General features: G+C 41.1%; 1 protein-coding gene across 1 annotated transcript in view; it reads right to left on the reverse strand.

The window, feature by feature from the left end:
• ABLIM1 (actin binding LIM protein 1) overlaps positions 1 to 13,025 on the reverse strand; it is a 158,757-nt gene that overhangs the window by 108,212 nt on the left and 37,520 nt on the right. Inside the window, exon 2 of the mRNA XM_086752224.1 lies at positions 4,442 to 4,576. Coding sequence (XP_086608350.1) covers positions 4,442 to 4,576 — 135 coding nt within the window. The remainder of the gene's footprint in view (positions 1 to 4,441; positions 4,577 to 13,025) is intronic.

Below are 13,025 nucleotides of genomic sequence, written 5' to 3' on the forward strand. Positions count from 1 at the left end.
CCCTCTAACCCAGAACATGAATCACAGGCTTAATAATAAAGTCTCACTACAGCAATTTTGCTAGCCTCAAAGTTTCCTCTCCTACTACATGCAATAGGGTAAAATGAACTGTGATCAACTGACAATGATAGGAAGCTATCATTCGTATCAGATCACAATTTAAATTGAGATATTAAAATCTCTGCTTGTGCATATCGTAATTTAGGGGCTGATCCCACACACATTTACACATGTAACAGATATTGCAGGGAAGAGGCTTAGTTTTTCCAGAAAAGTTATTCATGTACATGGATGCTGTACTAGAAAAACTTTTTTACTTCTTTATAAGTTATTAGTTCATTCTTGTTAATGCTAATTAAAGGCAAAAAGTAAACCAATGAGGTCTGCAGCTCATTCTGTTCTCCCTCCAACCTCCTCATCTAAACCTCCCTCCTGTCAGCCTCCTGCTTCCATTGCCTGGTAACCATTACCAGTTTGGAATGGAAAGAGTAGTGTGCTCCTGGTAAAATAGAAGTTAAGACTTACTTATTACAACTGGAGATAATACAGAATCCAACTAAAGTTGCATTTGTACCACACAACAGCATAATATCTCAGCAAGATAAGTTATAAACCAGCCAAAGACAAGTGCTCTGACTGGTGCTACTGGAGCTGCACTCCTAAATGTCTCTTATCCCTCCGCTGTCCATCATTCCCCTGTTAACTCTAGCTCTGAGTTGTCTGCTGGCTGCCTAAGATTCTTTGTCTATCAGGAGGCCAGCAGAGCTCACCTTCTGGGGGACAGGCCACACCATTTTCAGCTCTTTGGTTTTTTTATCAGTTCTTATCTGGAGCCACGAATAGAACTAGCCAGCCATGCCAGGCAGATAGGACAAACCAGCTGCATACACTCGGTTCTCAACAGGCACGGACTAACAGCTAGCTGCATCTTATCATGGAGGTATGGGAACACGTCAATTTGTGGAGGTTTTCCTTGTCATCTTTGTCAGGAAGCAGTTCCTCTGTTCTGAGAAAGAATCCAGAGACGGATGCAGCACCAAACTAGAGGGGAAGATGAATGTCTGATCACATTACATGACACATGAGCACGTCCTGAGCTGGCTGATGCAGTGTGGAGGCTTAAGTCTTCGTGTTCCTCCACTGCAACAACCACCACTGACACACATGCCAAGCAATCACGGAGTGCCTATGCGTCTCTGACGTAACCTAGGGAAGTAGGATTATGATCATATCAAATACACCTAACAATATGATGTAAACACAAAGTTGAGAGCATGAATGGCAATTAAATAAAAAAAAAGAATATCATACAGAGCAAAGTAAGAACAGGATCACACTGAAACCCTGCTACTATAAAACTAGTGTGACAGCTTTATGAGGAAATGGATTTTTTCCATATCTTCACTAGACTATCAGACTAATCCTCTGGATAAAATCTTAAATATTTTCAGCAGGTATGATAACAGACAGACAAATAAGTGCTTGTTCAAGTCTTTCATAGTGCAGATGTATGAGTTGAAGTCTCAAGAGTAAACTTTAGTATACAGAAAGGACAAAGCTGCCTCTACAGGTGGCTTGGTTGTCTGATACGTTCTGGTCCCAGTATCAGGAGTTGTTTCCTCTTGCTAACAACACACTGTATAAACTGAAGGAGTCTAACTCCACCTCCTGTAGAGTCACAGTCACGTCAAATTAAAAACCCATTAGACTAAGAGGAAAAAAATGCTTGCTTGAACAGCTGTATCCCACTAGTAGGAACCATATGGTCAGACAACATGCAATATAAGTAAATAACTATATGGTTTTTAAAAAAAAAAAAGTGCATTCACTCAAATGTGAGAGAAAACAATAAACAAGCTTTCCAGCTCAGGTATGAGATTCAAAACAGGACTTGGAGCAGCCTCCCATACACCCTTCTTTCCTTCCTCTTGGTGAAAGACAAACGAACACAAAAACGATGACACTCACTTGCTGGCAAACCGAGCAGTGGCATGAGCTGGAGCTGCTGAGCACCTCTCAGGTGCTCACTCCAAGGAGTCAACAGGGCGTGCCCCATTCTCAAGGCAGCTCCACACTCCAAACCCTTAGAACCCCTTTGCAGAACAGGGGCTGGCAGGAGGCCTCTCCTGACAGGGGACAAAGCTCTGCCAGTAACTGAGCTGCCTTCTGCGCAGCATCCTTACAGATTTTGGGCAAATACAAATACAAACACAAATATGAAATATAGAGATACTTGTATCTGAGGGCAAGGCTCAGAGTGGAGGCCGAGTGAGGCGCAAGGCCAGAGAGTGGGAGAGGTTCACATAGTGGATGTTCAGAAGATTACGAGGCCCAGGCCAAAAAAAAGGGAGAGGCACAGAGAATGGTGGCCCACAGAGGGGAGAGAGTCCCAGTGAGAGGTGAGAGACTCACACACTGGAAAACCAACAAGTGTGTGTGGGAGGCTGAGGGGGTGGGAGGGAGCAGAAGCCAAAAAGAGTAGGATGCCTGAAAGCATGGGAAGCTAATAAAAAAGTGCAAAGCTCACATAGCGGAGACTTAGACAGTTGGGATTGCCCAAAATTGCTGGAGGGCCCCCAAAAAACTGGGAGGCTCAGAGACTCAAAGCCCTTAGAGGCTGAGAACAAGAGAGTCAACGAAGCCCAGAGAGAGTGGGAGGCTCAGAAGTGGAGCCCCCAGGCAAAAGAGGCTCCAAAAAGAGGAGGCCTCCATAAAAATGGGAGTCCCAGAAAATTCCAGCCCATGGAGAGGGAGACCCAGAGATTCAGGGAGCGCCAAAAGCAGGAGAGACCAAGCGAGGGTGAGCCAGAAAGGTAGCGATGCTCACACAAGGAGGCCTGAAGCTGTGGGAGGCTCAGAGGACAAGGTCGCATGGAGGTGGAGACCTAGAGAGTCAGGGAGGCCCATAGAGAGTGGGGGGCCCAAAGGAGTGGGAGGCCCTGAGAATCCCAGCTCATGGGAGAGGAGGCCCAGAGAGTGGAGAGCCAGCAAGGGCTGGAGGCCCACACAGAGAAAGAGGAGACCCAGCCCCACAGACTGAAGGCCCAGCAAAAGAGAGGAGCCCAGCAAGTGTATGTCTATACTTACACACACACATATGTACAGATACGCACACATACACAGTATGCACATGAGCACACATACTGCTATTTCTTGAACTTACGCAAAATCCAACCACAAGAAAAGCAAATAAAGAAATTTTTTTAATCCACTGATCTTAAAAGCTCCAGCTCAGCTTTTTCAGAGGGTCATGGTGCCAGCATGCTACAGACATCCCTTGTTTGCTGCTCCTTTCCCTTTTGTAATGATGCTCTGCACAGCTTGCTCACTGAAGGCGCCTCTCCTAAAACGCATGGCTGAGGCTCCTCCTGGCCCCAGGACATACTCCTCAGCGACCACACTGCACGCTTCTCTCAGATGTCAGTATCCATCAGGAGGGTTTTCAGTGTTTTTTTTTTTTTAATGCAGGTACTTACTTTCAGCAATCAATTCAGTTAAAAGGAGCTTAATTTTCATAACTATCCCTAGTGAAAGGCAGTGGTTGCTATTAATAGTTTTAAAAAACCCAGACTGATCCAAATCCTTGAAAAAGCACTTACAACAAAAATTAAAAAAAAAAAGACAGAATATTCTTAAGTATTTTTATTCTATATTCCTTTTCACCTCATCACACTATACAATCTAAACATATGGTTGCCCCATATATGGAAATAACAGGAAATACATACAACACAACATCTGAAACCAAGTCAACTATTTACACTGGATTTCAGAGAGGCTGCTAGGGTTACACTTTCTCTTCTTATGTTTTGTGACTCTCCATAAAGCACTTAATCTTGGATGTTTAGTGTTGTTCCATTGTTTCCCAAATAAACAGAAAAAAAAAATTCACTGAAGCAGCCAGAGTCTAATTATGGCCTAATTCACTGTTCGGGAAATACGTGAAACTGACTGTCTACATAGAACAGGAAGCAAATAAAATTAAAAATAATACTAAAAAGAACTAAGGGTTTTTTTTTCCATCTCTTTCAGGTATAATTATCTATTGTGTAACTTGCACCCAGGGACCATTAAAAAAAGAAACAGAATGAACGTATTAGTGTTCAGAGCAGAATGTGCTATTTTGATCTTCTAGTGGTGGCACGTTTATCCCCTCCAATAAAATCAAATGTCTTCTATAATCTCTCTTTTCAATTAAATTGTAGATGTTTGCATATTGAATTTGTTCCATGTGGTGCTGATCACCTTGCTGCTTGTACATGTGCAATTCAGCCACTTCTTCTCCCATTCTTTACCCTCCACATCCACAAATCTTTCAGATACTGAGAAATGAGAATATCCTGTAATTGGCCGCTTGCAGAAAGCGTGATCTTTCATCACTGGTTCAAGGTACATTTGCACAAATTGACTCGTTTCTAATAGATGAATATCAAGGTCTTACCTTTGCAGGTGAAGCACTTGATGTGAAAGTGTCTGGCCTGAACACGAAGTACTTCACCTTTACATGGCTCCCCACATTTATGGCAGTGGATGACCGGCTTTTCAGAGGGGTGGTGAGACTCCTGAGGATGGGCCACTGTAAAACAACAAAAAAAAATTATAATATTAACCCAGAAAAAAAAATAGTATTTTCTCCTGTACATAAATCTATGTTCTCAGACACTTTTCATCTGTTCACATTTTATGCTCATCTAAAAAGTCACCACCATTTAAAAAAAATATAGCCTTTTCATAAACCAGTAGTTTAAGCCATTCACTACATTCAACTACTACCTCTTTCCACTAAGGCTGCTATGGAAAGATAAGGAAAAATTCCCTCTGCAGTTTCAGTGACACAAAGTGTTTCAGAATGCCTTCTTTCCAAGAACAGGAACATGGGCAAACCATTCAATGAGCACACAAGGCAACAAGAACTGGGCTACTGTAGTCTAAGAAAGACTACAATCTAAGCAAATAGAATGAAAGGAAAGCAATTCCAAATCATGTTTTGGGAAACCAGACGAACCAGGCAGCCTGACTTTGCATGCAAATGACTTTATTAACTATAAACTACAAACATCTCAATTTTGCTACAGCACAACCTAACACAGGGAAAGCACATCTGAAGAGAAAGGAAGCCAATGTTACTTGTTTCTACTCCCATTAATTCTAGCCTCTGCATGCAAATTAAATATAGTATGAGTAGACAGAAATGACCAAAGCATCTACAATAGTCAGGGAGACAAAATTCCAGGTACTGGTAACTGATCAGCTATCCCACAGCCCTGAGCAGAGCTTGGATAGGAACAGGAAAGGTTTGTGTCAACTTTATTGTGTATTTCATTGTTGTAATAAAAGTTTTATTGCTCCACATTTGGCTTCCATAAAAAAAAACGTTTAACTTTCTCTTCAGATGTGTGTTGTGGCAGCTTTGGGCCCCAGTAGAAATGCACGGGTGTAAGCTAGAGCAAGATTGAGTTTCAGCTGTATTGTCTGAAGTGGAAAGTATTATCGAGAATGTTCCCAAACAGAACTACGTTCCTTCAAATCTCCCTCCCACATCCCATTCTAGAAGTAGAAAGTCATCTTCCTTATAATATTGTTCTCAAACTAGTGATGCTCATCAGAACATTTCAGAGAAAACATAACTCTCTGCCCACACCTGTCTTTATACCATTCCTGTCCTGCCAAGGACTGAGTGCTGATACACCTACATCACTCTCACTGTCACTGGGAATCTTCTTCATTATTTTATTGCGGTGTTTTCTGGAGGTCTTTTCCTTTACTGATCAATTCCTGACACCTCCCCAGCCAGGATTATGCTTTTCTTTCAGGTTACTGCTTATGCACCAACATAACAGATATCTTGCTCATATTTACTGCACCAGTTTCCTCCTCCTCTTCAGTGAATTTCCAGGGAAAAAGCCCCATGGCTTCATTAAGTCCTTCTATATTACTGTCCTTTATAAATGTTTTAGAGAAGAAATGCTGCTATCATTCTGCATTATATAAGTAGAAGATTAGCAATAAAAAAGCCCAAAATGTGTCTAGGGGAGTAACAGCATCAAGAATAGAGGATAACAAACATTCCAAGCAACAATTTCTGCTATAAGTCCAGCCAAACTAAAACGGCAGCTGCTATTTTGTTTTTACCATCACCATCAGACCCTATTCCAATATTCAAAGAAAATGGTTGAATTCTTCTACTCAAGCTGCAAGTTTTTAATACCTCCTCTGATAGCCTCATTTCAACTATTTCCCTTGGGCGGTTACACAGCCCATAGTGGGGAACAGAATGCCGTCGGCACTGCCAACCAGTATTTCAGTTAGCAGCTCCGTTTAAATAAGAGCCCAGTGAATGCCTTGCCTTGAATGACCCTCATCTAACAGTCTGCAATGCAATACTGTTTCTGGAGTGGAAGTTATTATTCTTCCAAACAGGGCTATTAACTATTAACTTGTAACCAAGGAAACACATAGTTTATGCAATGAGAAAGAAAGAAAGAAAATAAAAGACAGAAATAATGTTAGCAAACTAAATTATTATGGGGAAAATTCCCTCTCAGATCCAGACAGCCTGAGATGGGCCTGATGCCAACTGAAGAAAAGGTAACAGAACAGACTTTTAAAGTTGCTCAAATGATGAACTGGATCAAGGATTTGGGCAAATGTTTCCTAAGATTTACACAGGATAGTGTGAAATCTGTACCTGCAACATTCAGCTCTCACTCACATGTGGAGGACATCCTAACATATTCTGCATGCCACGTTCCAGATCTTTTAATATTGATCTGAAACACGTGTTTTTGCTCTTGACTAGAGAGTAAATAAGTGTTTTCAAGACTGGTCCAATGATGCACCTTCTTTCCAGTTCTGCCTTCACAGCCACATAAAGGAATACAAATACTGCTAATAGATATTTCCGGACTGATCTCTTAAGTGAAGCTAATTAAGGTGCTTGTCTTACTGGCCTCAATTTGGCATTGTAGGTCAAGATTGAGTAATTGACTTTTTTCTCCTGCATGGAATTGCTTGCAAGCTTTTTCCTTTGGATATAGGCAATACACACGAAGCTTTTCAGTGGCAGAGGTGACCCTTTATAGTTACCAGTGAGGGCAGAACAGGGAATTACAGAAAAATACCTTTACAAGCAGCTTATTTACATATTTCTGCCTGAAGTTCAACCAGCTTACTGCACATGTAAATTGTGAGGTGCTTTGGGTCTGAAACCCTGAGCTAGGCTCATCTCTTTAGAGATTTCACACCTTGAACAGTAAATGTTTTGGGGTCTGCCTGCACCAACTCTCCTTACACCAATTGCATGCTAGAGGACATACCCTCAGGCATCACGCACCAGCAGCAGTGGTGCAATAAGGCAACTCTGTATCGTGACTAAGGCAATAACAGACTCCAGACGCTTGTCACATAGTGACAAGACATTAACTTAGGATCTGGATAACTCAAGTTCCAACCCCTGCTCCACAAAAGATATCTGGTCTCTTTGGATAGCATATGCTTAATTCCAAAAGACTGAAGTCAGACAGCAACGTCCAGCTGAGCCTCTGAGCCTCCAACCTCTCAGCTTAAAATTAGGTTATCTGAACATTTAGTTTCTATGTGCCTTGCGCATCCCTGACTGTAAGCCAGGTGTAACAGCACCATTATCCTTACCCTACTGTGAGAACAAATACAGATGACAAGGTTCCCAGGCCCTGGGATGGAAGCAGTCGCATAAGTACCCAAGACAGTGAGCAAGTCCTGATGACTTACATATTCCACTTCTGCCACATTTCTGGAAGCAGCGTTCGTTGGAAAGTGCGTGAATGGACAAACACTAACTTCAGGAGCTGTGTTGCCTTTAATGAAGTTTCAAATACAAATATATTAACAACACAACTATCTTCCAACTTAAAAGAACAATAAATGAACAACTTTCCGAGGGAGAGATGCTACCAGAGCAACATAATCTTGGTTCAGCACTGGGGCTCACACAGTTGTCTTCCTATCATAAAGTACATACTTACTGATGGGCAGTGTAAGATAAACACAAGTCAAGTATTTACCAGCTCCAGTATATTGCTGTGAACTGATACTTTTTTACATACAAATCACATCAGATTAAGTCAAGATGTGATTTTATTTCAGTTTAGCCTAACCAGCGTAACAAGGTGCATGGATCTTTTTGTGTAAGATCAAACACAACATATCGGTCTAGCTCACATCAGCAAGGTGCAAACGCCTACCAACACAACAGATCTTGTTTCAAACTTCCAGTTACAACAGTTATAACAGTTTTAACTTCCAGTGCTGCTGGGCACTGACTGAAGACTTTTATTTTTCTTTAGTAATGAACATACGTGAGATAGGTAAAGATGAGCCATGTAAAGGTGCATAACATGAGATATACACACAGGATTTTTTCAAGACAAGCTAGGCTGAGACTTCCACTTCCGCTTACACCACCAAATTAAATGAATAATTAATGAATAATTAATGCTTTCTTGAGCTCATTTGGGCTTCCAATAAGACAAATCAATGTCCCATTAAATATCCGGTTTACCCAGAGTAACATGTACACTACCTGGGTGGGACAACTAGGAAGTTTGGATTACACTGTTTAATTCAAGGGCAGAGGGGTGGAACGGGGGGTGGGGATCAATAGCACCTTCTATGAGGAAGACAGTCTCTATCACTGGAGTATTGCTTTGTGCAAACATCACTCCATAGACAAATCACCATGATTTTTGTCATTCCTTACATTCCCCTGTGAATCATGCAATGTTGATTTCATTAAATTTAGCAACTGCACTATACTGATGTAAATTCAAAGCAACGCTACCACATTGAGAGTGCTCACTACTGCACTTTATCAAAACATCTCAAAACAATCCCAAATCTGCAAAGAAAAAGAAACAAAAAGAGACAGAAAAGACCAGTAACAACCCAATGTTCATATGAGAAATCTAAGGCACTTTCTAAGCAAAATGAAGGAATTAATTTCCTGTGCAAAGTTTAATACTGCCTTGTCAGTGGTGCTTTAAGTAGAACAGATCACTGCACAAGGATGTAATAGCAATTATATGTTTTGCTACATCAGCCGGAAAAACGACCTCAGTACTCATACCGAACCCTTCTGAAATGGAAATTACACCAAATACCTGAACGGTAATGGTTGTTGAATAAAAGAAAACAAGGGAAAGAAATACTGCAGCCTCCCTTATTGATGATTCTCTCCCTGAACACAGAACTGTTAGGAAACCAAAGACTCAAGCTAAGCGACTCTTAGCTGCAGATTCTTGCTGGCAAGACTCCACGTCTCTGCTGCAAGCCACAGGGTACTTTGGCTTCTTATTGGAAGTCAGAAAGAAGCTTCTGGGAAACGCCTTGCTATGCGTATGCTGCAAAGCAAGGTCACAGCAAAATGTGCTGGGTTCAGTTTTGCTCTAAACTTAAGTAAAAAGCAGCTTCCTCTAAACTGAAATAGGAAGAGGATATGGACTATTTATTCTTTAAAAAGTAAAATGTTGTCATTTTTCACATATGCATGCCTACCTCCAGAAATAAACTTGGAGTTAGGCTCAGTCAACAGTAAGCATGTTGTACCAGGTATAACTTCAAACTTCATGCTAGAATATACAATTTCTACAGCTTCTAGCTCCACAGCCTCCACAAGCACTCAGATCACGCTGTGCCCCACAGCAGCATCAGCAAGGGGACTCTTCAGGATTTCACAGCCGTGCCCTTTATATCTTAAGAGTGGCCTAATACAGAGAGCACACTCTGAAATGCTAACTTTCACTTGGCCGTTGTGTTTTTGTGGCTGAAGACTTAACTATTAAGAAGGAAAAATAAAGCAAAGATCTAATGGTGTGAAACGATTGCATAGTTTTTTGCTAGCCTGTTTTAAATTTCCTCACTCCTTTCTGCTTTCCGGAATGACTGTGCTAGTGACCGCCAATACAGTAAACGCAACCAAATCTTCCTAGAGGCAGCAGTGCTCTCTGCCCTCTCTCTCTGTAATACCTGATATGGCTTTGGAGGCCATCATTTCATCAATTAATTTGCAGGATGTGGAGTTCAAAATCTGGAGGTTTCAAAATCAAAATTCCCTCAATCTCTGATGCTGTCTAGCAGCTGCGCTGTTACTCCAGCTGGGCAGCCACTTGCTTGGGACAGGACAGAGGCAGGCAGGTGGGCACAGTGCACAGGACGACAAGCTGGGAAAAAAGCTGTTCTGGGATGAAAGGCACTAGAGAGACACCAGAGAACCAAGTTCAAGAAGCAGATTCTGGGTTATCACTTCTTCTCTGTGCTCCCTTTGTAAAGAGAGGAGATAAAAGTAATTTTCTCTGGTCCTTTGTGTTTCTCGCAGAGGTGAATGTCTGTAACCTCTGGGTGTAAAGCCTGTCTGTCTATAGCCCACACACTCTCTGAGGAATTCCTCTTTCGTAAAAGCCCAGCACAGTGGAGCCTTGAGGAGTTATTGAAATAGCTGTTAAAGAGAAGGGATGAAAACCGCAGTGTCATTTTGCTTATCTGCAGACTCAGTTGTTGAATCTTAAATCTAGAAGAATCCTATCAGCTAAGGTGACCAAACAGTGACTGAGACTGAAATCAAACCTCCCAGCTGTCAGGGACAGATAAAGAAGTTACTGCAGTCAGTAGCCACAGGTATCGGACAGGGATCTGCAGGCATTCCGGGATATCCCGGAAGGAGGCACTCCCATAAAGAGATACTAGTGAGCTGCATGCTTACATGTGTACAAGGCAAAATCCTAGACTGTAGCTTGCTCCTACTATTGCCATTCAACTAATAACTAACAATATCTGAAGAATAATTTTAAAATTCTCTCTTCCTGTTAATTTATCTGTATTACTCCTACAGTGTGTTAATTTGTCTTAAAACTATTTTCACTGTTTACATATAACAAGAGTAGCTATTTTTTAAAAAGGTAGAAAAAAATGTTAAACATAGTTATCTGCCATCATTTTAAAATGTTTCCTGATATTTTCCATATTTTCCCCTTACAGTTAGCCTGCTGCTGAAAACAGCAGATGCGAACAGGACCACAGCAGCAATCAGAACACTGCAGGACAGCATGTCATTCAGCGCTGTAAGAGCTGTGCCCTAATCATGGTGACACGTGGCACACATATACGCGTGAGCATACACTAGCGAGGCAACGCATTCACACCCACGGGGCAAGGCACCAGCAGCTCTCCCCCAGCGTTGATTCCCACTGCTTTTTATGGAGTGTTGGTGGGATGAAAGTTAAAGCTCAGCAAGTAGGACAGCACGGGAAAGAAGGCTGGATTATGCGAGACAGCTATGTAGAGATGGGTAGCACAGCCCATGTCTGTTCTGGTTTAGATCCAGAAAGAAATACTACTAATCCCCCAGTCTTCTGTCTCTGGTCTTCTTCTCTACTTGTTTAACAAAGAGAAGATCTAAGAAAAACTGACACTTTTGTTATGTATCCTATTAAATTATCACAATAATGTATGCTTCTCAGCTTCAGTTCTTCAGCTAGAATAAACAAAGTACACCAGAGGTATCTGTCCTCAAAATAGCATCTCATGGCCGGATGCAGGGCTGAGTACAATACAGTAATGAACAGATTTGTATCAGTTTTCTCCACATATCCCCGAACTCCTTGGCAGGTACTGCTGCAATGAAAAGATTTTCACAAAACACTAAGCAGAGGACAAGGCACAAGTGCAGCCTAGAAATGGGCTGGATTGCTATCTTAAGAAACAGATTCTTTAAAAGGAAAAACAAGTTGTAAAGACATTAGCAAGTTTAACTAGTTAAACTAGGATGATAGGTTAGAGTAGTTCATAAGAAAACAGCCAAGAAAATGTTGCAAGTAAAGATATCAAATTTAATCTGCATGAAAATAGGATGCAAATATTGCGATACCAGAAATCAAATTTTAAAAAGAAAAGATTAAACATATACCATTTTAAATAAGAAAGTCAGTGTTTAAATACTTTCCTAAATATTTGTAAGCATGCATAACACATGGACGGATGCAGCTAACAGAATGAAACAAAAAATTTAGAGACACAAGTGTCAGGTAGTAACTCAAGCTATTAACAACTGTAACTTGAAATCAAAGTACAAGGCTCCTATTTATAAACAAAATTTTACTATTTACAAACAAAATTAAAAATTTTTGTGTCACATAAATATTTACATGTAACAAGGCTAGGAAATAATGAGTTTTAAAATGCAGCAGGGGGGGGAAATCACATTTGTTTCATAGTTTTAGAATACAACTGCAAACATGTTTATTTTCTCTATATTTTGCCTGCCGTTTTCTACCCTTCTCCCATCTCTCTTCTGTAATCTAGAGCTTTGATACTGCAATTAATTCCCCACAGAACAGCCTGCAAAATCAGGGCATAAGGCCTCAGCCCTACAAAGACTTAAGCCTATGAATGCTTCCATACTAAGGAAAATATTTAACAGCAGCACCTGCTTGATCCTATCTGAAAAGTAATCACCTTCTACAACATATACAAAAAGTCTGTGTGCTACAATAAATTTATGATTGTTCTGTGATTAAAATATCTATGCTTGATGGATCCAGTTTGCCATGCTTTTGACAGTGACTGAGAAATTCAGAAATTTGGTTGCGTTTACTTAAGGCTTATAACCTTATCTGGACTCACTGAGAATTACACCACAGATTCTGGTATTCTATAGCTTTAGCATATACTTTTCAAAGTTTCTCAGTGACAAAGCCTAAGTCTTACTGGTTTTCAGTAGGCACTTATACCTGGCTACCTAGGCACCTTGGGATATTCTACTCTTGCTTCAAACCCATCAGGCGCCTGAGCACTTTCTCAGTTTGTCAGGTACAAACACACCTTACTGCTAACTCAGCTCTACAGTGCAGTTAAACTGTAGCAGTATTACTGATGCTATTCTCAATAAAAAAGCATTAGAGCCTATTCAGAAGGATTTGTCGTTCTCTGAAACAGCAGCAGTACTGTCCTCCCTTTGCTGAGCAACAACAACTTTCACCACGTCTGTCCACGTG

This window comes from Chlamydotis macqueenii, chromosome 7, assembly GCF_036417535.1.
Source record: "Chlamydotis macqueenii isolate bChlMac1 chromosome 7, bChlMac1.mat, whole genome shotgun sequence".
Taxonomy (NCBI): domain Eukaryota; kingdom Metazoa; phylum Chordata; class Aves; order Otidiformes; family Otididae; genus Chlamydotis; species Chlamydotis macqueenii.